Consider the following 25,081-nt stretch of genomic DNA (forward strand, 5'->3'; position numbering starts at 1 on the left):
AAAAGTAGGTCATCTCTTTGTAATCAGGAAAAAAACCTTAAAGCGAATTTTCATTCTGGAAAAGACCAGCAAGCTAAGACTCGAGGGAGGGCTTCCAAGCTGCGGCTTCCTTTGCTGAAACTGCCCCAAGGCTTATGGGAATGTGGCCTGCCAGGGTGGGGGTGGGAGTGTCTCCCTGGGTGCCTGTTGCCCCTCCCAGACTTGCCAGCAGCTGCCAGCTGAAGGGGGCAGGACCAGGGTGCGGTGAGCCAGAGCAATGTGAAAGGGCCTTACTCAGCACGAGTAGGAGCCAGAGGGGGCTGAAACAAGCCTGTGGGAGTGTCCTGGGTCATGCTTGTGCAGGGCCACAGTCCACCCCAAGTGCCCCAGGAAATTGGCTGCATCTGTGGGTTTCATACCGTGTTTCTTCCCTTCTTTCCATTCTCCTTCATAGCGAAAGAAAGAATTTGGGTATACGTAGACACCATAACCTGAACATCGAGAAGAAAAGGAACACAGTGACTGCCTGGCATCGAAGACTTTGCTAATATTAACAGACATCTGAAGGTGGGGCAGCTCTGGGCTCTGGAGGAGGTGTCTGTGCACTTCACCTGGGCTAACTGCTGGAAGGCTGTGTGGGGTTCAGTTTTCCTACTCACTACGGACCCAGTCATGTGATGTGGAGGAGCACCGACTTAGTGAAAGGACGAAAGAACATGGAGAGGAGGGCCAGGGCCAAACATATAGGCTCTAGGGAGTAGACATGTCCCAGAGGTGTTGGCGGGGCAGGGTTGGGAAGACTGACCTAATGGTTAGCCTGCTGAAGGCAGGGAGGTCGGGAAGCAGCAGTGAGAGCACAGAGGCCCTGCTGGGACTCTCAGTGGCCTCCTGTATCCCCGGACAACATCCGGACTTACACCCAAGGACGCCTGGCCAGCTTCTCTCTTTCCACTCATCTCTGGGCACCATCCCCACTCCCAACTCCGGGGTGGAGCGCATGCCCGCCCAGGCTCCCCTGCCTACAAGGCGCAGCCGGGGACAGCGACGGGGTGTGCGAGAGCTCAGGCAGGGAGGGGCGAACCCCGGCTCCCGGCTGTGCACTGAAGTCGGGCCAGTTCCACCTGACGACCCGCGCGGACTGACCGCTCTGCTTCTCCCGGCTTGAGGTCAGTTCCTATCGGAGTCTGAATCGCGAGGCCCACGTTCCCGGGGCACCGGCCTGGGCTGGGAGGCGGGGGCATTGCGCGCCCGCCGGCCCGGCCTCGGCTCCTCGGCGCCCACCGGTGCAGCCCGCGGCTTCGCCACCCTGCGTCTGGGCGGCCGGAGCTCCGGGGCTCCTGGGCCTCGTCCTCGCAGAGGGAGCATGCTCCCGACGCGGCGCAGTCCGTACCGTTCCGCGGCGGCCGCCCGGGCTGATCCAGTCGCTGCGGGAGCGAAGCCGGGCTGCCCTCGCCGGCCGCCGCCATCTTGCCGCCAGCGCTTCACTAGCAACCAGCCACGCGGTCTGCCATTGGCCTCGGGTCGCCAGGGGCGTGGCCGCGGCCAGGCTGGGCGACGACAATCCCCGGAACGGAGCGTTCGGCCCGGAGCCCCCGGACGCCACTGCGCCTGTGCAGCGCGTCGCACTTCCGTCGGACCACTCCTTCCGCCGGGGGACCGCCCGCCAACGGCCGCGGCGGCCGCACCGGAAGCGGAAATTGTTGGAGCTCCTGGCCCCGCCCCGCGGCCATCTTGGAGGCCGGAGGCGGCGCCGCAGGACGGAGCGGAAGTTCCAGTGCAGCTTCCCGGAGCCCCAGTGAGCGCCGGCGGCAGTCCTGCCCGCCGTCCTCCTTCTGCGGCCGTGAGGGAGACCGCGGCTCGGCCGCAGCGGAGCTGCGAGGTGCCGGGGGTGGGCTGGTGGCGCGGGGCGGCCGGGCGGCGCCGCCTCCGCCTCCCTCGGCTGTCAAGGCTGCGGGCGGGCAGGGCCGGGGAGGGTCAGCCGGGCCGCGCGGGGACTGGCCGAGCCCCGGGAGGACCCGCGTGGAGACTGGCCGTAACCCGGGCGGGACCCGCGCAGAGAATTGCGGACCGGGGGGACCCGCGCGTTGCCTGGCCGAGCCCCGGAGGGGGCCGCGGTCCGGCCCGCCCTGGCCACTTCTTTCCCCACTGGGCGGGGCATCTGGGGAATGTGGCCTGTTGGGCCCGCGCGCTTAGAGTTGGGATGGTTTGTGGGGGTGTTTTCTTACTCCCCATCACCTGTTTGCTTTTAGGGCTTATTTGCATTTGGGATTAAGTCTGAGGAAGAAGACGGTAACGAACGGCTCAAGGGAAGCTCGTTGTATCGGTCACGACTATGTGGTGATAGTATTCCAGGTTAAGGTAGTAAAACCTTCAGTCCTCAGCCTGACTGCATCAGCGTCCTACGGATTGTCAGTTTTTGCTTCCTAGGCAGGGTATGTTAGAGCCCAGAGGGCTGCCGTTGTCTTAAGAACATTCAGGGGTCTTTCTTCCTTTCCTTTGCAGAGGAGAGACTGGCTATTTGTCCTAGAACTACTTTGCTCTTAGTTGGATTGACTTTCCACTTCATGGTAAAATAGAATTTTCTCATAAGTGAGTAAAGTGTGCTCAGTATTTGACACTTAGCCATTTCAGGCCATGATAGGAACAGCGGTGACTGCAGTGGAGGTATGGAGTATAAAAGCCAGATGGGGCTCTAGATGGTCAAGTCAGGAGGGAGGAGCCCAGACTGGAATGTGGCTTTGGGAATAACCAAGAGGTAGGGACTAGAATGGCATTTCAGGGAGAGAACAGCACCAGGGGCTTGAGTGTGTATGGACTGAGTGACTGTTTCTTATCCAGGAGAAATTGACCCCAGATGCTGGGCAGAGGGCTTTTTTCTGTGCTGTTCCTAGTTCAGGAGTGATGGATCATAGAAACTAGCCAACTAATGGGTTCTAGAACAAGGCACATGGAGAACATTCTGTACAGTTTCTGGTGGGTACATAGTTGTCTCTGCCTGGAATTTTTTTTTTCTTGCTTTGTTTTCTTTGAGCATAAAGTATTTACATTGAACAGGTAATTAATTGACTTTCTGTTATGTATTGGGCACTTCCAGGTGGTAAAGGCCAGCTGTGAACCAGACAAGGGCCTCCTCAAGGAGCTTGCATTGTGGTGGGAGGAAATTGAAAAATAAACTAAAAGGCATCAGAAAACAATAGCCACACAAAATAAAAACATAAGGGACTGGTGGTCAGTTTGGACAGCATGTGGGCCTCTCTGAGGAGGTGACCTTTACACTGAGCGAAAGGAAGAGAACTGCAGATAGAACAGCTGGTATGAGGGCTGCCCTAATCCAGGAACTAGTCTGACGTGTTTGGGGGGCTGGCACACGTATGGTGCCAGGCTTGCAGGCTCTCCACACACTGCCATGAGCTCCTCGGCAAACCAGGGCGAGGGTGCACAGTGCTGTGACCATCCCACAGATCCAGTCCAGGCTTTCTTAGGTGGCTCACTCAGGTCCTTCCGCTGGGAAGTGCAGTGCTGGTTGTACTCCAAAGTTCATGTTCTTGATCATGTTACAGTGCCACTCGCATGTCATTGGCAGCAGGTTCAGTTGAGATGTAAAGTCATGGCTGGGGCGCAGCTCTGTGACAGAGCACTTGCCTAGCCTGTGCAAGGCCTAGCTCCATCCCTGGCACAGGAAAAAAAATGTGTAAAGTCATATTTTCATATGTTTCTTCATTAGATAAGCAGTTTGTGACTAATGCATCTTTTAGTAGGTTTTCTGCATCAGCCTGTAGAGTAAGGTATTTTAAGTAGTTAGCTCAGCTTCTAGTACATACTTTAATGGGATAGCCAGGTATTTTTGTTTCTAATATTACTCGTCACCTCAGTTCACACAAAAGTGTTTTCGTGGTAAACAATTTGGTCAGAGTAAAATGAGGAAAAATTTGCAAGCCCCCCAGGATTAAGAATATGAGTGAAGTACTTTTGTTTACGTAGGATGGTCAGGCTAGGCACGCATGCTACTGTGACCTCTGTTTAAACTGGGAATCCCCCTGGTGAAGTGTGAAGATGCCCTTTCCAGGAGTCGTGGGGAGGATTTGAGAGCCATATGAACTTTTAGTTAAAGTGTGCTTCTTTGGTTTTCAAGGCTCTCCTGAGACCGAAGGGCATTTCTTGAACTGCTCTGGGCACTGTGCTCTTGGGCCCAGGAAATGCCGTTGTGCGGTCGTGTTCATACTTCATGCTAAAGACTGGCCTGTTTAGCGCTGAACTTGCGTTTAAGTTGTGATTAGAAGGCTGTCCACTTGAGACCTAGGGAGTCATCAGGTGGCCTGCTGGCTTCCACTTCAGAAGGAGGGTTTTCCCAGTGCTCACAGTGAAGATGTGGCTTCGAAGATTTTGGACTTAGGCAGCTGTGGGTTCTGGTTCCAGCCCCACTGCAAATGGCTGATTGCTGAGGGCAACACCCTAGCCTTTGTGAGCCTGTTCTCTTTTCTGTGAGTGGGAGCAGTAACAGTAGCCTCAAGGCCTGCTGTGGAGTGAAGACTGCGGCCTCGTGTCTGGTGTTTAATAGAGCCTTATTTTGCAGATGAGAAAATTGGGGCCTGCTGGGTGGCCAGGGGGGTCTGCTGAGGACCTCAGCTGCTCAACATGAGTGGGACTCAAGCCTGACCCTGGAGTCTGTTTCTCATTTTCACTCTCATGGAAGCTACAGAGGGAGTTTGGGTAGTTGTCACCCACACATTTGGGGAGTGGTGAATCTTGCCTTCCCTGGGGACCCACAAGTGCCTTGTCATTAAAGTGGGAAGGTCCCAGTTACTTAGTAGCATTCTGTTGAAGAGTGGCGGATCCTCTGAGTCCATGCTCAGGAGCCAGGTGTCATGCTGGGCTCCGGGCCTGCTTGGGAGCAGAGCTGTAGAATGACCTTGGACTTCTTTGTGAAATGCAGATAATGACACCCCTTCTCTAGGCCATCTGGGAATTAAGTGGGACAGTGTGGGGACCTTTGGCACCTGGGTTCTCAACAGGTGAATTCTGCCTGGGGTCACAACAGCATGTCGAAATAGTCATGAATAGATAGGATTACCTCCAGTTTTCAGATAAGAGACTGGGACACAGATAGATGGGCTGCCTGCAAGTACTGGATGACATCTTCTGGTTGATGGTGGGTAGACCCAGGGCAGGGCATAGAGAAGGTGCTTGAGGGAGGCTGGGGATCCAGAGGAAGAAGTACCTGGAGGGGATGCCATGGACCCACTAAAGGACTCCAGGCTCAGCAGGTTAGGGTAGACAGCACCACTGGAGAGAGAGAGGTTGGGGGAGAGAGGTTGTGGTGCTGGCAGTAGAAGACAGTTCATCCAGGGTCACTTGGCATGCCAGTTTGCTCTGTTGTGTCCCCCCACTGCCACCAGAGCCTGTTACCTGCTTATTTCTTTGTCCTGGACAGTTCATGGTAAGAATACAAAGAAATGGCTTGGATGAAATACTGAGTATGGGAAAACTTCCTTGAGAGATCGGTCAGCAAAAATTTCAAATCTTTGAGTGCTTTTTATTTAATTTAAAAGTATCTTGTGTTTTTCTAGTTACAGAATGTCTGAAGGGGACAGTGTTGGAGATTCTGTCCATGGGAAACCCTCAGTGGTGTACAGATTTTTCACACGACTTGGACAGGTTGGTGCATTTGTAGGTCAGTGTAAATATTTGGGAGAGAAATTTTGGCTCCTGACATATCTTCAGGGTATGAGTTTGCGGCTTTGCTGACAGGAGCTGAGCACTAGCTTGCCCAGCCTGAGTCTGCTCTCTGCTCTACTCTTTTCCAGAAAGTCCTGGTAGAGGAGAGTCCTGGTAGAGGAGAGTCCAGGTGCTTGGGGCCACGTGTGTTTTCTTTTTTTTTTTTTTTTTTTTTTTTTTTTGTGGTTCTGGGATGGAACTGGGGCCTTGTGCATGTTAGGCAGGTGCTCTACTCCTGAGCTACACTCCAAGCCCTTTTTAATTTTCTTTTTAACAACTTTTAAACATGCTCTACAGGCGTGGCGGTGGCCCTTGCTGTACTCTTGCTGACTGTCTTCCGCCACCTGCATCCAGTTAGTCCCTGCAGGCTTTACCTTCCTGGCCTGCATATGGCTGTTTGCTGCCTCCTTAGCTCTGGCCTAGGTGGATGTGGGCCACCCTGTTGTGGCTGTCTGGGCTGCTTGGTGGAGTGGTGAGGCTGGAGCTATTTGAACATTTCGTGCTTGAACTTCAGTCTAGAAGTTTAATTTGGTGAAAAATTTTGGATGCTGATACTTTAGCTTAGTAAAAAAATCTATCAACTTTTTTTTCCTTTTCTTTTTTTTTTTTTTTTTTTTTTTTTGGTACTGGGAATTGAACCCAGGGGCACTCAACCATTGAGCCACATTCCCAGACCTTTTTTAAAATTTTTATTTAGAGATAGGAGTCTCATTGAGTTGTTTAGGACCTCACTAAGTTGCTGAGGCTGGCTTTGTACTTGCCATCCTCCTACCTTGGTCTCCCAAACTCCTGGAATTACAGACGTGTGCCACCACACCTGACAAATTTATCAACTTTTAAAGTGGTATATGGCAGACTATTTAATTACTGAACCTGGGCGATGAATATGCATAGTCTCATTTTATGATTATTTGACAATTTTCACTATTTAAATTTTAAAATTAAAGTAAAAACAGCTATGTACATACATAAACATGTATGTGAATTGAAAACTAAGGGCTCCCTCAGTAACGTCCACAGCTGCCTTGGTGCGTACCACATGTGAGCTCTGGCTGCTGTGGTCAGGCTGCGGCTGGTTCCATGTGAGTAAAGGGGCCAGCCTGGGGCTGCTGGGCCAGTGGGAGCTTCTAGTATGGGAGAGGCCTGTGGGAGGAGCAGGCCTTGGGTCAGGACTTGGGCAGTGAAACCTGTTATGTGGGATGGTGACTTCGAGATGGGTGCCTTCTCGTTTTCAATTGATGTTCTTTTAATTGGGGTGAAGTTGGTCTCCCTCATAATGATACCATTGTGTAATGTCATAGTGTCATCTTCTAATTTTGGTCCTTTTATAATATTTTTGTTTAAGAGGGGAACCACTTCAGGAATTATTATAAATTTTGAATTAATTGTAGTCACTGCTTTGTGCTGACATGTATATTTCTTTATGTTTTAATGAGCTCTTTTGAAAATTTAAAACCAGCTCTAGCTGGGCATGGTGGCGTGTGCCTGTTAGCCCATCTATTTAGGAGGCTGAAGCAGGAGAATCACAAGTTTGAGGCCAATTTAATGAGACCCTGTCTCAAAGTAAAATTTGAAACAAGGGCTGGGAATGTAGCTCAGTTACAGAGCACTGACCTAGCATGTGTTCATTCATTGGGTTCATTCTCCAGTATAGCCAAAAATAAAAATAACTCTAGGGGAATGCACTGTGCAGCAAAGTTGTTGTGAGAATTCCAGGGTGGACTTACAGAATTACAGGTTTCATGCTGTAACCCTTGTCTCTTTAGATTTATCAGTCCTGGCTGGACAAGTCCACACCTTACACGGCTGTGCGGTGGGTGGTGACGCTGGGCTTGAGCTTTGTCTACATGATTAGAGTTTACCTGTTACAGGTAGGTATGGGCTCCTTATCGGATATAGTGTTGGTTGGGGCATTGGTGATCCAGTTTATGGAGAAGGAGATGATCTGTAATAAGCACTTTCAGTTCAACACAAATGTAAGAAAAATTTCAGTGACTATCTTAGTTTTTAAAGAGGATTGTTCATGATTCACCTTGTTTGTCTCATTCTCTAGCTAGAGTTCCCAGTGTGCACAGGCCAGTCTTGACCTCAGCCTGTGTTCTGCCCTTGAGTGACTTGCTCTGGACCATGGGCTTTCTCATCTCCTCTGCCACGTGCCCCCTGGGCCAGAACTGCAGGCACAAATAACCTTCTGCAGCAGATACCTTGTTTCTTGGGTGAGGCAGTGTGATTTAGGACTGACGTGGGCATTCACAGGGTTCAGCTGTTTGAACTATACCTTTTATGGGACTGAAGAGGAAAGTGAGTTTACGACATTCTGTTGAATGGGTGGCGTAGCTGCCTGAAGGCAGTTCTGCTGGTCCCTGGGTTGTCTGTGGACACCCCAGGGGCAGGTACAGCCACTCAGGCTTTTCCTTCGAAGCTGGTTATTTCCTAATGAACACCTGTCCTTAGGCACTCCTTGTACACCTGGAGAGGAGACTGTTTCTTATTTGTAGGCTCAGAGGCAGGTAGGTTAAAAGCCTTTTCTCTGGAGCTCTGGAAGAGATGTCCTCATTTAGACCATACCTTCCTTCCTGCTACCTTCTAGGACTCAGGGGCTTGTCAGCCCATGAACAGACAGGCTTATTGGCCTCAACCATGTGTCTGGAGCCATGTGAAATTCTCACTTAAACTGAGTGTAAGCAGGGTGTGGTGGCTACACCTGTGATCCCAGCAACTCAGGAGGCTGAGGCAGGAGGATCTAAGCTCTAGGCCAGCCTCAGCAACTCAACGAGGCCAATGTCTCAAAAAGTAAAAAGGGCTAGGGGTATGGTAGAGCGGCCTGGGTTCAATCTCTACTACCAAAGAAACACTAAATGTAGAGCTTGATTTTTGTTCTTGTTTGTGGTTTGTTACTGTGAGTGAACCAACTTGAATTAGTATCAGGGTGGTGACTTTTCCTTCCAGAATGTCTGAAATTGGTGTTGATTTAAAAAAAAAAAAAAAAAAAAGGAACTTGCTCCGTTTACTAATGGAAGGACTGGCCCAGCAGCCTTGAGTTAGGAGTGTGGTGGCATGGGGCAGCACACAAAGGTTAGTTCCACTCTGTTCTGAGCCTTATCTGTGTCTGATCTGGTGGCCCTCGAGACTTGGCTCTACACATATGCATTAAGGTGATTTTTAATACCTACTGTGTAGTTGTCTGATTTGGAAAAATTTTTCAGCAGAAAGATTTCCTCTTGTTCATGGGAAAGTGCAGGCTTTGAAGACCGAGAATACAGTTCTGGTAGTCAGCAGGAGAAAACTTAGTGCTTTGGCGTGTTGCACGTAGGGCCACCATAGGCTGCAGGTGCCACGTGCATCCCGTGGGACCCTTGAAGGAATTTGCTGACTGGATCCTGGGTTGTCACAGTAGTCTCGAGACCCACAGAGTAATTTGAGGTAAATGGTCACCGTGGACGTGTCCATTGTCACTTAAGCCGGAGTCTCTTGTTAGTCCAGGTTAGGGGGCATAGGCACAGTGAAGCACTTGGGGCTCTGAGGGTGGGCTGCTCACTGACGCTGTGCTTCCTTCTCTTCCAGGGTTGGTACATCGTGACCTACGCCCTGGGAATCTACCATCTAAATCTTTTCATAGCGTTCCTTTCTCCCAAAGTGGATCCTTCCTTAATGGAAGACTCAGGTAGAGCAGAGGCCATCCACGGTGCTGTGTGGGCAGCACGGCACCTCTGTGCCTTCTTGGGAAGGCCGTACATGCTCCAGGGATGCGCAGGGCTGTGCTTTGGTTTATCTGTACCTATGGTGGCCAGGCCAGCATAAGCACTCTACATCCTCATGCTGCCTTGTGGGGGTGTTCATTGATATCCCTGTTTTACAGATGAGGAGACTGAGGCACGTGGGGTTGTCTGGCAGAGTGGGGGACCAAAGGAAGGGGACACTGAGCCTGCCTTTCAGGTTTTCACCTCCTGCAGACAGCCTGTCCTGGCCCTGCTTTAGGACTTACTATTTGGTTTCTCAGGTGACCAGAGGTTTACAAAGGCTGTCTGCTAGGGTCAGTACAGACCACTAGGACCCCGGCTGCGGGTGACCAGGCCAGGCACTCCCTGATTTCTGAGGAACTGAACTGTTTCTGCATGTTTGTGTGCCATGTCTGTGAGGTTCTTGCTACTCCTGGCCCTGCCTGGGCTAGGTAGGGGAGCGTGGGCCAGCAGGGGTGGGGGTGAGGGGCACACCGCTGCCTGGGCCCAGGGTCCTCTTGTGGGAGATGCTCTGGAGTGTGGGGTTTGAGTTGGCTGACCAGAAGCACTAAAGGAAGTACACCTCCTTTCATTAAATTGCTATTTGAAGAAGACTGGATCAGACCCTTTTCTGTAGGCCTCAGCTTCTCCATCTGTGAATGAGGTGCGTGTAGGTGAGCAGAGCTTGGCAGGCAGCAGCTACTGGTGTGAGGCTGTCCACCACAGTTCCACAGGGTTCTTGTGGCAAGGACACAGCCCTGCCTGCATTCTTTACTGCTTGTTTTGTGTAAATGTTAATTCTTCCTCGTTTTTTTTTTTTTTCCTGTGGTGCTAGGGATGGAACATGCCAGGCAAGCACTCTGCCTCTGAGCTCCATCCCCAGCGCCTTTGTTTCCTTGACGTCATACAGTTGAAAAATCTGTGTGTAACTGAATTCTTTTTATACATACAAAATGTAGAGAAGTCTTTTTCCAAAAGAAAGTCTAAATTGAATCTTCTAAAGTATTGATTTGATTTGTAAATTGGTGGTAGACTCCCGTTTTATCTTTGGCTAAATAATGTCAGTCTGTTTCCATATGTGAGGCTGCTAGTTTAAAGACTTCTAGGGAAAGCTTCTGAATATGGTGATAGAAATAAAAAGATGAGAGGCAAGTGCTCCTCTCTGATAGGTGCTCTGCCTTTCAGATGACGGCCCTTCCTTACCAACAAAACAGAATGAGGAATTTCGCCCCTTCATTCGAAGGCTTCCAGAATTTAAATTTTGGTGAGCTGTTTTTTTTTTTTTTTTCTATACACTTTTAAAGCTGTATTTGTATTTGACGTGTGGTGACTGTGTGCTTATTGGGGACAGTGTGGCATTCCAGTGCATGTGTACAACACGTCCCTGTCAGATCAGGAAGCTGGCATGTGCATTACTGCAGGTATTTGCCCTGTCTGTGTTGCGAACATCCACAGTTCTGTTGGCTGCTTTGAAACATGCAGTGACCTGTCCACCTCGACACCCTCCTGTGCTGTGCTGCGTCTGACTGCACCTCTGACTCTGAAGTGTCTGGCCCTTGGGCTTGAGTGTGCCTGCGCAGGCTGTGGCGAGTCAGTTTGCTCTAGTCCACCAGTTTAGACTTAAGGATCGGGTTTTGACGTGCACCATATGTTTGAGATGTTCATTCACCCAAAAGGTGATGGCTAGGTGGGTGTGGGTGCCGGGGGTTCTCTGGGGCAGACTGCCACCTTGTGATCTTCTCTGGGCTTTAGGGTAGACCCCTGGTCTGAAACTAGCATGTGCAAGGCTTGTTCTGGGAGATAGGGAGCTGCCATCTTACAGACTTGAGCCTCAGGAGGGCAGACATCTGCCCTTTGGGCCCTGTGGCCTCCCATGGCCAGCAGAGTTGGACTAGTTTTTCACCTGCCTAGTTCTTGGGAGAGGTGTCTAGTGTTGGTGATGGTGTTGGACCCTCAGGGCCTGGTCCTTCTGTAGACTAGACCTCATGTGTGTGGAGAGGCAAAGATTGGTGTGATGGAGGACAGGTGGTGGGCACAGTTCCTCAGGTATCCCTCTGCCAGAGGGTTGGGAGCTCTGTGACTGGCCCCTGTCCTGTTTCTGGGACCCCTGGTCCAGCTGTTGGCTCAGTAAATTGAGCAAACTCGGTTCCCTCAGCTATAGGCACTAACCCTGCAGCCCTGGCACTGGGCATGGGACATGGTTGAGGTGCAAGAGTCGGGGTAGTTGGGGAGAGGGGGTGCAGGGCGGAGGGGAGAGCAGTGAGGTTTAAACAGGGAGTTGGAGCCTGTTGGAGCGAGGGTGGCTGAGGGCTGTGTGCTGGGTAGGAGGGCACCGTGTGCTGGGGCTTCAGCCAGACAGCAGGCTCAGGCAGCACACAGGTGCGTCAGCTTTAGCATGGCACGTTGTACTTTGTGTAAGCTTAAGACTTTTTCAGCTTTTGAGGGACCAAGAACGACAGTTATGGCTCAGGGTGATGCATGCACATTAAATGCACACAGTGCCACACAGTTCCCAAGCAGGCTCCATTCCCTGTGGTGCTCATTTGTGGGTGAATGTAGGGGAAACTGGAGGCTAGAAGGGGCCCGCAGGTGCCAGATTCTGCCACCGGCAGCACTGCTAACTTCTTTCCTCGCGTCAAGGCACGCGGCCACGAAGGGCATCCTGGTGGCAATGGTCTGCACCTTCTTCGAGGCTTTCAACGTCCCGGTGTTCTGGCCGATCCTGGTGATGTACTTCATCATGCTTTTCTGTATCACAATGAAGAGGCAAATAAAGGTAAAGACTTCAGCGCCGCTGTGTTCTGTCCTGTCACTGCCCTGGGAGAGCCGTGCCTCGGTCTCTGATGAGCGGCACTGGGTAGGGCCTGCCATGACTGGCCAGCACTGCCTCATGCGTGGCGAGGACCCAGCGTTCCACATCCCATCAAGGCCAGTGTGCACAAATCTGCAGATCCCCACGTGGGACCAGTGGGCCCTCCGGGCAGCTGGCTGGGAGCTAGAGAGGAAAGTGACGGGTTGTGCCAGGCATCCCTGGGCCTGCAGCGTCTCAGTGGCTCTTCTTAGTCTAAAGCTCAGGGCTCTGCAGTGGTCTGACCCAAGAGGAGCCTTACAGGGACATCCACTAGGACCCTTCCCACAGAGGGCTCACAGAATGCTTCCTGAAAGTGGGGATTTCAGATAGGGCTCGCACAGGTCAGCTGGGCCGTGCCAGTTTTCATGGCTTGTGACGTGTGGAGAAGACCAAGGGGCACCTTTGGCTGCTGAGATTAGGGGAAGCGTGGCCTATCAGGGGACAGTTGTGAAGTAACTCGAGCTTGTTTGTGTTTGTTTTCCCAGCACATGATTAAATACCGGTACATACCATTCACACACGGAAAGAGGAGATACAAAGGGAAGGAGGACGTGGGCAAGACGTTTGCTAGTTAGAAGCTGGACTGACTCTGGCACACGTGTTCAAGACGGTTTTGAGCCATTGTAACAATGCCTTTTTCTTCACATAAAGTAGTTGATTACAAGGGATTTGAATTTTCTTTTTAAAAAGGAGCCTCAATGATTTGTAACTAAATACAGGTTCTTGAAGAAACTGGCATTTAAACAGACTGCATTGATTTCTATTTCAGCGGTGTCCACCTGCTTTAAAGGACGGCGTTGTAGTGACCGCAGGCTCAAGAGGCCAGGCGGGCAGCAGGAATGGGGTGGGAGGGAGGACAGGAGCGAGGCTGCAAGAGGAGCTGGATGCTCTGCGTGGGCCTGTTTCCCGGCCACGGCGAGGCCAGAGGGACAAGGGACGAGGGACGATGCCAACCTGATTCCTGCGTGCGAGAGAACGTAACACTGCCCAGGTGATCTCAAGTAACTCTGGGGTTCTCATGCCAGTTTCCAAACCTCACCTCACTGGAGGTGTTTCAAGCTGGCCTCTATCGCGATGACTCAAAACTTTGTTCTTAACTACCATGATTGCTTCTGAGGGCCTGGAATTATAAACATATTATATTTTAATTGTTTGAGATTATTTTGACACATTTCTTTGATACGTATAAAGAGTTTTGCTTTTGACTAAATGTGTTTTCCACCCCTTTAAGGAAACGCCAAAGCTGGTCAGAACAGGCCAGGTTTGTGGGTTTAACACAACAGCTTTTCACTTTCTACAAGGGAAACAACCTACTGCATGTCAACTTTTTTAATGTGATAAAAAAAAGTACTCCTAAACATTTTTCTAAGTGACTTTTTAATTCCAGTTTTATTAAAGACAGTGTCCCTTTGCTTGGTCTATATCTAGAGCACTAGTCCTTGCATCAAGGCCCAGCTTGCTTTCAGCAGCACTGGGAGGGAACCGTCTCTGCAGCAGCAAGACCCCCTGCAGGGGCTCAGCGGCATGGGTGCAGGGCTCGGCCCGACAGCTCACCAGCAGCGTTTCCCACGTACACAGATGGTTCCAGACGCTGAACAGTGGTCTGGGCGGTCTTTTGTTGGCTTTTCCTCTCAAGTTGAGCTCCTTTGAGGGCATAGTAAAGTCCTTCTGTATACCTGATTCGTCATTTTAAACCGTGTTCCAAGCACTTTTGCAAGTATGTGGTTCTAGAGATTGAACCCAGGGGCTTTGAGCCTGCTAGGCAAGTAATACGCCTGAGCCTCACCCTCAGAGCCCCCTGTAAATTTTTTTCCTCTGACATGATCTAAGTTGCCAAGGCTGACGTCAAACTTTCCTCTGGTCTCGGCCTCCCTAGCAGCTGGGATATAGGTATGCACCTGGGTTGTCAGACTCTGGTCTGTGATGGGAACTTTGTGCACCTGTCCAGGGCTGAGGATGGCTGTGCGGAGCTGTGCTCCTGCCTCCCTAAAGGGCTGTGGAAGCTTTGCTGCCCAGCAGCCCTGGTGCCAACCCCAGTGCCCCTCCCAGCTTAGGGCAGGCAGCTGCCTGTTGCTGCAAGCTGACCTGCTGACCAGAACAGCTGCACAGCAAAGCCAGTGCTGCTGGCTGGCCTCAGCCCCACCCCGCCTCCCAGCAGGGGGACATGCCACACAATCCAGAGGCAGCTCCAGATATTTATGTGCTCCTTCCAGGTCAATCCTTTGCTCATCATGGACCAGCATTCCTGGAATTACTTTCTTTAAGTTGCCAGGCTGTCTCTGGCACCACTTAAGTTTGAAACCTAGAAATAGCAAATGGAGGCAAGAAGCAGGCTGGGGACAAGCTGAGGGGGCAGTCTACCTGCCCACCTGGGCCTCTGAGGGAGGGCACTGGCTCACGGAGGCTCCCTCACAGGAGCTTAGAGCAGCACGAATAGGTTAAGATGTGAAGAAAATAGGAAACTAGACTCAAGCTAGTTCTGCCCCCGCATCTGGGGACCCCTTCCCATTTATGTTAAGGCCAAAAATGGGAAGCAAACATGAATCAAAAATATGTGCCAAATATTTAGTCAGAGGTACTGACACTTGGTTAGTAGTCACCAGGCGTGGAGGTGGACTTACCTGGCCTGGGTGCTGGGGTCCTCTGCCACCACTGGCTGGAGCACATTGCCCCCTGTCCCCCAACTGACCCTCAGCCCCTGCCCTCCTGGGAACCCGCTGCTTAACCGAATGAATAAAATTCTTTCTCGACAACTTTTGAAATTAGTTCTCAACTGTGTGGCTGGGGAAGGGAGGGGACCCTGAGATCTTGTTCAAGCGAGGGACCTCTGAAGAAGCCCTGAGCTGAGCCAAACTTAGGGCTTTGGCCCTTCCCTGCCAGCACAGCCCTCAAGGTGCCAGGCCCATCATCCTAGTCAGCCTGCATTTCTGTCCTCTACCTGGGTGGCTGGAGTCGTAGCTTATGTGGCAACACACAGTGTAAAGGGTTTTATGATCTCTGTGCAACTAAGTTAATCTTGAGAATAAGCTTCTTGAGGTTCCTCCATCCACTTTCAGGGACGTCTGGTGCCAGTCAGCGGTAGTGCCTCAGGTAGACCAGTTTCTGGGGAGGGAACTTCTCCCTGCAGAGGGGACACTGTGCCTGTGGGGGATGGTAGGGTCACTGACAGCACACTGGCTGGCCCCGCCTCCCAACACAGCTGCCTCTTCCTGCTAAACCTGTGACCTCCAACTCAGAACCACAGAAGAGCCTTCTCCACTCCTGACAGGGGTCAGGGTGGTGGTGCTAGGCATGGTCAGTGCTGGCCCACAGTAGCTGTCCCTGGACACTCAGAGTACTACACAGGGGTGCCTCATTCATCCTTAGTACCGAAGGCCTGCTGGGCTTGTTCTGCTGCTGAAGCTTCACCACGTCTGCCCAGCAATGCTTTGGCAGGCAGCTACAGAGGGCCTCAGGCTTCATCAGGAAGACAGATGCTGGGCCACATGAAATGCCCTGAGCCCTTTCTTCTACTAGGTCTTTCTACTAGGTCCCACTCTGGATACACTTCGGGATGGGGCTTGCTCTGCACTGCTTGTGCACGTGTTCCACACTTGCCACGCTGGGCTCTCACAAACGCCCATCTGACTGGCATCACTGAGCTTCTTGGGCGTGTTTCCAGAAGAATGAATTCTCCTGTCCTTACCCTGCTCAGTGACATCCAGGGTGTTCTCCCTAAGAGCTGGCTGGCTAAAACCATTTTGTGGCTCCTTCTAGCAAGGGCAGTGGCCCAGCTGCTTAGGGTAGGCAGCACACTTCCACTCAACGTCCTGCCTGGAGCGGAGGGTCCAGTGCAGGCACAAGGATGCCCCAGTCGGTGCAGCCAGGAGGCAGGGCAGGGGTGAAGCAGCGTGGCCTGGTTCTTGTGCTTACCATGTGTTTTCTGCCCAAGGTGCAGCCAAGCCTTGGCAGGCAACTTCCACCTAACAGGGCCCCATGCCTGACTTACCTGGGTGCTTTTAAAAGACCACCCTCCCCCCAGACAGAGCGAGGGCTAGCACCCACCTTGGTGCTGCACCACTCAGTGATGCACTCCCAGCAGAAGAGGTGGCCACAGGGTGTGGCCGTCGCATGCCTGCGCTCCTCCAGGCACAGGGTGCACAGGGGTGCTCGGGACATGGCTCTGTCTTCCAGGGAGCTCCTGGGGAGGGCAGGGACAGTCGAGGTGAGAGTGCTGTCCCGTTCCCTGGTGTGGCCAGGCACCCCAGCAGCCCTTGCGCACCTGCGGTGGGACAGGTTGCGGTGCAGCCTCCACTCCTTCCTGGCTCGCCGCCTCTGCCTGAAGCTGTATACCTGTAGCCCCACGGAGAGCGCCAGGTGCAGCAGGGAGATGAGCCCCAGCAACCTGTAGTGTGCGCATGCCCGTGGGTCCTCTCCCAGCAGGTGGTGGGTCCGCAGCTGTCAAGGCAGGTGGCCCCAGAGCCATCAGGAGCCTGAAGGGGATCTGGCTCCGTGCCTGCTGGGGCCCCTGTTCAGTCGGGCCCAGGCCTCCCACAGTACTGGGAATGCTGTAAGGATGAGGCCAGGCCTGGGGGTGGGTTGGGGAGACCAGGAAGAGGCCCAGGCAGAACACTGACCTCTGGCACCCTCAGTATAGCTGATGTGAGCCTGAGGCTGGACAGGATAGGACAGGAGTGGGTGAAGATTCTGTGGTCATCCAGGAACCACCCCTTGTGGAGAAGAGGAACCAGCAAAAGGGCCAAGGAGCAGCTGGGGGGCATGGAGCTGGACATGTGGATGCCCACCACCAGCTGCCCTGCTGTAGGGACAGACACTTCCCTATTTCAGCAAGGCATATGGCCCTCTGGGGGCATTCTGGCCCCTACACACTGTCCCAGTCTCCTACGTGTAGTAACATAACTTCTGGCCATATCACTGAAGTAAAAGCCTGTTGTCCCCCACCTCTATGTCTCTTCCACTGGCCCCAAAGTGGAGACAACCATGTCAACCAAACAGGCCTTAGGCAGAGTCGGAGCACATATGGAGGTGGCAGATCCCACTGCCAGCCTGACCCTGCTGCCCTTGTGGAGGAGCCCCAGGCCTGCCCTGGGTGCCTGGCCAACGGTGGCCCTTGAGGAGGGAGAACAGCCACTCAGCAAACTCCCCAGATCCTGCAAGGGGTGAGGACCTACTGGATACCCTCCAGTCTGGGTCCTGAATGCTGAGACCCCACCACAACTGTAAATGATCCTGGTGACCTGCTATGTGTGGGGAGGCGAGATGGAAAGGGATCTGCAGGGGCTCAGGGCAGCACTGCAAGTGAAGGGAGTCCTGGGGTTTCTTCTGAGAGCTCGGCAGCGTGGTAGTGCAGGAGGGCAGAGCACCAAGGCTGGGGGCTGGGGGCAGAGAATGCTCCGTGGGTGCCCGTGGAGAGTTAGGACAGGAAGGGTTGGGTGCCTGTCAAAAGCAGCAGACAGCCAGCAAGCGCAGATGAGGAAGGCCCAGCAGAGAAGCTGTCTACATGGTCACTGCTGGAAAACATCCTGGACCAAGGCCCAACCAAGACACTGCCCCGTGCCAGGGCTCCAAAATGGTGGTGAGCAGGGCCCTGGGAGCGGGGCTGGAGCCTGCTCGGCTCTGTGTGGGACCACCTGCTCTTTCCCCAGAGCAGTGAAATACACACAGCCACAGCCGTAGGCCTGTGCTGGAGACCTGCCCCGAGGCTGGACCACTGGCCTTGTGTTTAGTGACCTACCCCCACCTCCTGGCAGCCCTGCACAGGAAAATGACTTGCCCTACCCTCAGGGTTTATGGAAACCAGATTTCCCCAGATCTTTTAGCAAAATGTAACTGAATAAAAACTGTCATTTTCCAAGTAGAGGATCTTGTTTCAGCCTCAGACTGCAGCACTGGACTGTGATTGCATCATCGGCACAGACCAGGGGCACAGACAGTGCAGCAGTGGTCCGAGTGTCCACGGAGCCCGTGGCTCTGCTACTTACATAAGTGATCCCCGTGAGTCTCTTGGCCAGGTGGTAGAAAGTGCCGTGGATGTAAAACCAGGCTATGTGGAGGCGACGGAGGCAGGCAAGGCCCTGTCTAAGGATGACAGTGGCCCGCTGAAGTGTCCTCCTCTGTTGCTCTGTCAGGCTAGCCGTGTGGCGACGAACCCATCGTCGTGTCCCTGAGCGGCCACGCCCACTGGGCACCAGGCTACCCTGTGAGGGTCGCATGCTGTCACCTTCAGCCTGCAACTCCTGTTCCAGGGGCAGCAGGGCCTTGTCCAGCAGGTAGGGCAGGACTGCATGAAGTGTGACCAGCACACAGCGGCGGAGCCCAGAGGGCACATGCCGCTGGGATGGGTCCACCTGGACGATGCCCACATACTCCTCCCCAAGCGTCTGGTAGCCTAGAAGGACAAGGACAGGTGTGCTCCTGTGGTCAGCCTGTCCTCAGTCAGCTTCTGTACCTGAACACCAGTCCACCAGCCGCAACCTTTAACCCATCCCCTCCAGGATGTCACCTTGAACCCTGGCCGCAGCCAGTGTGTCCATTACTAAACCCACCGTAGCCTTCCTGTGACCTCAGGCAGCATGGGACACAACCTGCTGCTCAGGCTGCCCTCAGCTCCTGGAATCTGGCCTGTTATGGTTGGGATACGGAAGTGCCACATGCAGCAATGTTCAGAGACAGGGCTTCTGGGAAGTGACTGAGGCACTAACCCACTGGTGAGTTTGTAGCCGAGTGGGCTACTAGAGGCCAGGGCCCAGATGGAGGAGGTAGGGCGCCGAGGGCATGCCTCTGAAGGGTCTTATTCCTGCCTCTTCCTCTCTTTCTTGCCCTGCTTCTTGGTCACTATAAAGCAAGCAGCTCTGCCCCCTCACATGCTCCCCACCATGATGCTCTGCCTGGCCAGAGGCCCAAAGCAATGGGGCCAAGTGGGCCAAAATAAATTTCTCCTCTAAGTTGACTTTTCTGCTTTTGTTGAAGCAATGGAAAGTCAACACACCATGCTCCCTGGCCCCCCAGGTTCTGGCCCTCTTCAGAGCCTGTGCTCGTTCCGTTTTTCTCCCCTGCCACCCCTCTACCTACTCCCTGCCCAAGTGTTAGGACTCAGTCTTGTTGTTCCCCACCTCCCATGCACTCCAGTTCAAGCCCAACTTATGGCCCAGCTTAGACCTGGCTCCCTCCAGGCTTCGAGGTCAGCTTCCTAGCGGATAGTGCCCCCAAATTCACTGCTACCTAAAAGAGAGCTTCCGGAACATCTGGGAAAGCTGGCTCCCCACATCCTGTCTCCATGGAAAACCATGCTGGCCCTCCTGTTCCTGCAGTCCAGCCCATGGTGCACCCTTGACATCTCTTTGTGTGTCTTCCTGCTTTCACCTCTGCCTGGGCTCTGGTCACAGCCAGCAGTTACCTCTCCCTGCCCCAGACCCTGCAGCACCCACACCTTACAGAGGGAATGCTGAGAGCTCACAAACTCACCATCTCCCAGAGTCAACCCCATCCTTCTAAGGGGGCCTTCTTCTCGGGGTCTTCTTGGCCTGGGCTGTCTGCTTTGCTTGTCTGGGAAATGCTCTTTCCCAAAACTGGCCCTTTCCCCCAAAGAGCTTATCACCTCCTACAATACCACACAACAGAGTTATGTGGTGCTTATCACCAACTAGAGTGTTCCAGGGTAGCAGGACACCCTTGGTTGAACCCCTTCTGTATTTGGCTGGCATTTGGCAGGTGATCCTTGTTGGGTCCCAAGATGGAACTGGCAATCCAGAGAGCCTATCAGATCTTTCTAAAGGATGATCATTAGGCTTGACCTTCTCACTCCCCCACCAGGGCTTATTGCCAGCATCCTTGGGACTTGGGTCAGCAGTGACACCCACTTGTGCTACCAAGGTCAGCCACTGAAAAAAACGGCACCCAGGACAAAGTCCTGGAGGAAGGTCCCCAGGGACACAAGAAAGATGAAGGCCAAGGCCCCTGGCTGGGTGTTGAGCCCTGGGGAGAGTCTTGGACAGCTCCTTCTGCTCTGGTCTATGGTCCCTGAGGCTTCATGTGGACTAGTTTCAGGTGCTTCTCCCTCTGCCTGGAAACCCCCACCCCATTCTTTGACTTGGGTGGACTGTGGATCCCTCAGTGTCAAAGGCCTGCTGAGGGGTGGTACCTGCAAGTGTTGTGAGGCCAAAGTAGGCAATGTCTGAGAGCAGCTCAATCTCTTTCCTCCACTCCAACCACTTCTTTGCACCTGAGAAGAGAAAAACACATTATTCCTGGGGGAAGTGGTGGGGTCCTTTAAGGATTAGGGACAACAATCTTCCCCAGGTGCTAAGTTCCTCCCTTTCCTGGAAGCTGAGAAAGCCTTCGACCACTTTTCTCTCTTCTGGCCTCCCTTGGCGTCCACTCCGCAGGCCCTGTCTTGGCTCTTCCTCCACTTGCTTGGGCTAGCGACACAGACCATGTCCTGAGAACTACCACCTGTAGCTGTGTCCCACCAGGATCTGCCTGGCAACTGCTCTAGGGCCTACAGCCTGGCAGGCCCCAGGCTAGGTAGTGCTAAGAGCACAGGCTAGGACCACCTGCCTAGCATCACACCTCAGCTCTCCAACTACCTGGCTGTGAGATCTCTCTGGAACCTCCATTTCCCCACCAACCACAGGCCCAGTCTGTGGAGACGTTCGAAGAATAAATGGATAACTTGGGGACGCACGGAGAACAGTGCCTGGCGGAGTATGTACAAAGTGTCTGTCAAAGAAACTGCTACGTTAAAACAGTCTATTCTGGTCGTCACCCTCCTGTCGGCCGGCAACCGAGAGCCCGCTGCGGCCCGTGAGTAGCAGCGCTCCGCCTCCGCAGGGCCCTCGGCCCGCACCGCCCCGACCGGGACGCGGGGCCGAGCCGCAGCGGCGCCGGCCTCTCTCCCGCCGCGCCCTCGCCGGACGCTCACCCGCCAGGCTGTGCAGGGCGCCACCCGCCGCACTTCGCAGGCCGCCGAGGTAGTACTCGTCCTTCTGCGCCGCGCGGATCACCTCCGGGGGGGCGGCAACCCGCGCCATGTCCGAAACTCCGCGACCTCGCACTAGCAGGCCGCCCATACGGGCGCGGCCTGATGACGCACGACGGGGGCTCGACGTGCGGCGCAGACCTTGTGCATCACGCGAACAAGGGCGGGGCCTGTGGAGAAACTTGACAGGGACCAGACCGAGCGGAACGCGGTGGGGGGGGGGGGGGGGCGAGGCCAGGTCGGGGCGGGAGGCGGGGCCTGTGGAGAAGCGTGAGCGGGGCGAGTCCAGGGGCAGGGCGAGACGGAGGGGCTGCGCGGGCCCTGGGATAGGCGGCAGACGCCCACCGTCGCCCGGAGCCTCCTGTCGTTGACGTTGGGCCCGCGGAACGTGCGCTGGAGCGCCCTGGGACGACGGTGACCGCCAGCCACCAGCGCCCCTGGACCCCCGACCCTTCTCAGCCGCTCTGCTCACAGGGACGGACGTACACCTGGGGCGCGTGCTAAGGTCACACGCCAGCGGGGTTGGCGCCGCCACAGGCCACAGCGGGACCTGATGTCCGCGAGGCCGGCTGGGGACCCGGAGGCCGGAGGCAGAGGAAGAGGAGTCAGGAGAGGGGACCGGGCTGGAAGGAAAGGGAAGGGGTGGGAGCAGGGGGCGGGCTGGGCGGGAGGGGGCGGGGCCAGGAGGGGCGGAAAGGGGCGGGGAACGACGGAAGGGGCGGGAACAGGGGGCGGGCTGGGCGGAGAGGGGCGGGAGCAGGGGGACGGGCTGGGTGGGAGGGGCGGGGCCTGGACGGAGGGGTGGGAACAGGGATTCCGCGCGGCCCAGGAGGAGATACAGATGTCCATGAGTTTCTGGCCTACTCTCACGCAACAGTTTGAAATGCAGTTGTTTGTGGTCCTAGGCCATTCTAGTCTGTGTGTCCACAGGGAGGTCTTGTTTCCTTGATTCATGAGCTCAATTTTAGTTTAGGCCCACGAGGTGTGGCTTGCTCTGGGCACCTCTCATGAACTGATTCCTGCACAGGACTGCATTTTCCTGATTTTTTATCATGTGCATAATGAGTTGAAATCCCAGCCTCAAGGAGGGTGCAGGGCCAGAAACAGTATCCAAGTGTCTGTTCCCAGGGAGGTCGGTCTTGAGGCATCCCTGGGTTCAAGTCTTATCCCCAGATCTTGGCTCCATTATTGAATGATGCCTCTGATCCTGTTTCCTCACTTGTTTGGGGGTGCATGCAATAGTGCACCCCAGTCCTCTATCTCCTCACAAGGGATTCTTCTTAAGGGCAGAGCCCAGGGCAGCCAGCAGATGGCACTGCCAGTCCATCTACTCTTTTTAGGTTGGTGGTAGAATTTTAGGGGTTTAGGAAATATTTTCCCAGTGAACCAGCTCAGAATGTGGGTCTCAGCACAAAGATGGGAAGTGGGAAAAGGGTAGGAAGGCCCTAATGTGGGAAGAGAGGGTGGGAAGGCAGAATGGGCTCCCTTGCCTCATTCATAAGTCAGTCTTCCATGTCCCTAGGCTGGCTTCATGACCTGGGAGTCCTGTTTGCTGCAGTATTCTGCGTTCCAGGATTATGGAATGGGGTGGGGACAATGGCTTTTGCTAGGGGAGAAGACATCTGCCTTGCTTCCTCCCTTAGGCACTCTTTGCCTGAGCCCCCAGGTTGGGCCTAAGCCCCATGACTCCCTGTCCACTCTGTCTCTCTCTGCTCCTAGAACTGAAGGCAGGTAGGCACGGAACCTTGTGGATCTCAGCAAAAGCAGTGATAAGCATGGGGTAGAAGCAACTGATGGTCCAGTTCTGTCCTTGTGCTCTGACATCTGCCTCCTGGGCTCCAGTAAGGATGACCCCAGCCTTTAAACCAGGTGTCCATCCCATCTGGTAACCAAGGTGAAGCGCACTGGTGACATTGCATGGGAGCGTTCTGAGCTGGCCTCTGACTTCCCCAGCAGCGCCCTCCAGGCCTTTGCATCCACAGGGAGTGCTCACAACATTCCTAGGCCTCAGTTTTGGTCTGTGGAATAGGAACGTTATGGGTTAGAGATGAGGTGTCCCCCAGAAGCTCATGTGTGAGACAGTACAAGAAAGTTTAGAGGTGAAATGACTGGGTTGTGGGAGCCTTAGCCTAATCAGTGCATTAATCCCCGACTGGATTAGCTGGGTGGTAACTAGGCAGGCAGGTGTGGCTGGAGGAGGCGGGTCACGGGTGTGCCTTTGGGGTTTATATTTTGTCTCTGGTGAGTAGAGCTCTCTGCTTCCTGGTGCTACGTCCTGAGCTGCTCTCCTTCTCCAGGCCCTTCCGCCATGATGTTCTGCCTCACCTCAGTAGAGCATGGCGTCGGCTGTCTGTGGGCTGAGACCTCTGACACGTGAACTTCTCCTCCTTTGTGTTTGTTGGATCTTTTGGTCACAGTGACAAAAACACTGACTAACAGGGAATGCTGATAATAATTAGCTAACATTTATTGAGAGCTTTCTAGGCTAGCAACAAGCTTGTGAATCACCTGGATCATGTGGAGAAGCAGGTTGGAGTCTGTGGGTCTGGAACAGGGTCTGACACCTCAGGTGACATGGGAGCTGCTGGAGCATAGACCACCCCTAAAAGCAGCTGTTCTCAGCTCTTCCCAACCAGTGGATCAGCTTTCTCCAGTGACACAAGGTGTGTTGTTGTCCCACAAGACATCCTGCCTTGGGGTGCTCTTTGTCCACTAGCGAGAAAGCCAGAACCCCTGAGGTCAGACAGTAGGGAGGGGTGGGGAGCAGCCCTGCTGCACGTACTCTGCATCTGTTCCCCTTTTGTCCTGGTCCCCAGCACCAGCCAGCAGGAGAGTGGACAGACTAGATGGATAGTTTGCCAGTACTCTGGTTTCACCAGATCAGGGGTTGCTGTTTTGGTGGCCACTGTAGCCGTCACTCTGGCACAGACAGGGAAAGAAGAGCAAGTCCATCTTCCCCACACTCGCCCACAGCAGCCCAGGAGGCTGCTCCCTGGGGCACGGCTGCCCTGGATCGGGGAGTGCCCCGTGATCCCGGGAAGCTCCTAGACCCCTGCTGTCCGTCTTCTCAGAAGCAGCAACAGTGTTGCATCTCATTCTCTGCAGGGATGGCGAGGGGAGGGCTGCTGCCTGTGCCATGCCTGGGTGATGGGCTTCTCCCAGGAGGCCTGTCCCACCAGCCCAGGAAGACAGGGTGGCAGGTCTGGGGCTCTGGGTTGCAGGCACCCTGGGCACAGAGCAGGGTGCACTGGTGTCTTCTGTGGGAAGCCCCGGCTGAGGTGCCGTCTGGTCCCATGTGCAGCTGAATGCCATTCCCTTCTCTTCAGCTGTCCATGGGTGAGTGAACTGAGGCAGAGCCCTGCCTGCCTGACCTGAGGTCCAGGGACAGGGCTGTTGGGGTGCAGCTCTGTTATTGAGGGAAGCTCCTCAACAACACTGGCCACATACCTGGGGAACAGGGTCCTGCGCCCAGCAGTAGAGCCTGGGAGCACATGCTGCAGGTCAGGAGCCCTGCGGGTACTTGTGTGGTGGACACTGAGCGAAGGCAGGCATTCTGGGCCCTGGGAGGGGATGTGAGGCCTTGGCACTGAGCTGGGGAGACTCAGGGCTGGCCAGCCTGGCAGGCAGAGGCCTCCAGGGGTCTCAGCGAGAAGGCGGGGCAGCCTTCCAGCACTGCTTCATCAAGACACTTGGCAGTGAGGTCAGGACCAGGGACTGAGAGAAGGGCCTTGTCCGGGAGCTTGGGCTACCCTGAGAAGTGACACTGCACCTCTGGGAGCATAGGTGGCCAGGACATGGTACTTGGCTAGGGCATAAGAAGGGATAAGACACACACAGATT

At 54.2% G+C, this 25,081-nt stretch overlaps 3 protein-coding genes across 14 annotated transcripts in view; 1 reads left to right on the plus strand and 2 right to left on the minus strand.

Annotated features, from left to right (window-relative positions):
* Positions 1 to 1,605, minus strand: part of MORN1 (MORN repeat containing 1) — a 48,176-nt gene extending 46,571 nt beyond the window's left edge. For 8 of the 9 annotated variants that reach the window (XM_079149686.1, XM_079149683.1, XM_079149682.1 and 5 more), the window contains exons 1-2: positions 1,370 to 1,605; positions 399 to 470 (exon numbers count right to left, since the gene is read on the minus strand). In XM_079149686.1, the coding sequence (XP_079005812.1) occupies positions 399 to 470; positions 1,370 to 1,445 (148 nt within the window). In that variant the 5' untranslated portion in view covers positions 1,446 to 1,605. The remainder of the gene's footprint in view (positions 1 to 398; positions 471 to 1,369) is intronic. The other variant, XM_079149688.1, reaches the window with a different exon arrangement.
* Positions 395 to 13,675, plus strand: RER1 (retention in endoplasmic reticulum sorting receptor 1). 4 transcript variants are annotated; one of them, XM_079149875.1, is made up of 7 exons: positions 395 to 546; positions 5,547 to 5,634; positions 7,461 to 7,565; positions 9,259 to 9,358; positions 10,599 to 10,677; positions 12,054 to 12,189; positions 12,750 to 13,675. In XM_079149875.1, the coding sequence occupies exons 2-7, from the start codon at positions 5,554 to 5,556 to the stop codon at positions 12,837 to 12,839; spliced, it is 591 nt and encodes a 196-aa protein (XP_079006001.1). In that variant the 5' UTR covers positions 395 to 546; positions 5,547 to 5,553; the 3' UTR covers positions 12,840 to 13,675. The 4 variants fall into 4 exon arrangements, with proteins under 4 accessions (XP_079006001.1, XP_079005999.1, XP_079006000.1 ...); XM_079149873.1 differs by lacking the exon at positions 395 to 546 and adding an exon at positions 1,708 to 1,858; XM_079149874.1 differs by lacking the exon at positions 395 to 546 and adding an exon at positions 1,733 to 1,774.
* A 137-nt stretch (positions 13,676 to 13,812) lies between these two features.
* Positions 13,813 to 21,376, minus strand: PEX10 (peroxisomal biogenesis factor 10). Its single transcript, XM_079149857.1, has 6 exons — positions 21,185 to 21,376; positions 20,405 to 20,485; positions 18,246 to 18,652; positions 16,526 to 16,701; positions 16,309 to 16,444; positions 13,813 to 15,405 (listed from the first exon to the last, which is right to left on the minus strand). Exons 1-6 carry the CDS (start codon positions 21,330 to 21,332, stop codon positions 15,337 to 15,339), a joined length of 1,017 nt encoding a protein of 338 aa, XP_079005983.1. The 5' UTR covers positions 21,333 to 21,376; the 3' UTR covers positions 13,813 to 15,336.
* Positions 21,377 to 25,081: the final 3,705 nt, after the last annotated feature.

The sequence above is a fragment of the Sciurus vulgaris genome (assembly GCF_902686455.1).
Source record: "Sciurus vulgaris genome assembly, chromosome: 1".
In the NCBI taxonomy this organism is placed as follows: Eukaryota; Metazoa; Chordata; class Mammalia; order Rodentia; family Sciuridae; genus Sciurus; species Sciurus vulgaris.

Coding starts and splice junctions, on each gene's coding strand:
- RER1 (XM_079149872.1), top strand. CDS start 5,337: ATGCCAGTTTGCTCTGTTGTGTCCCCCCACTGCCACCAGAGCCTGTTA. Junction 5,635..7,460: donor TTTTCACACGACTTGGACAG/GTTGGTGCATTT, acceptor TTGTCTCTTTAG/ATTTATCAGTCCTGGCTGGA. Junction 7,566..9,258: donor TTAGAGTTTACCTGTTACAG/GTAGGTATGGGC, acceptor CTTCTCTTCCAG/GGTTGGTACATCGTGACCTA.
- PEX10 (XM_079149857.1), bottom strand. CDS start 21,332: ATGGGCGGCCTGCTAGTGCGAGGTCGCGGAGTTTCGGACATGGCGCGG. Junction 20,486..21,184: donor CGCCCTGCACAGCCTGGCGG/GTGAGCGTCCGG, acceptor TTCTCTTCTCAG/GTGCAAAGAAGTGGTTGGAG. Junction 16,702..18,245: donor GACTCACGGGGATCACTTAT/GTAAGTAGCAGA, acceptor CTGCCTTGACAG/CTGCGGACCCACCACCTGCT.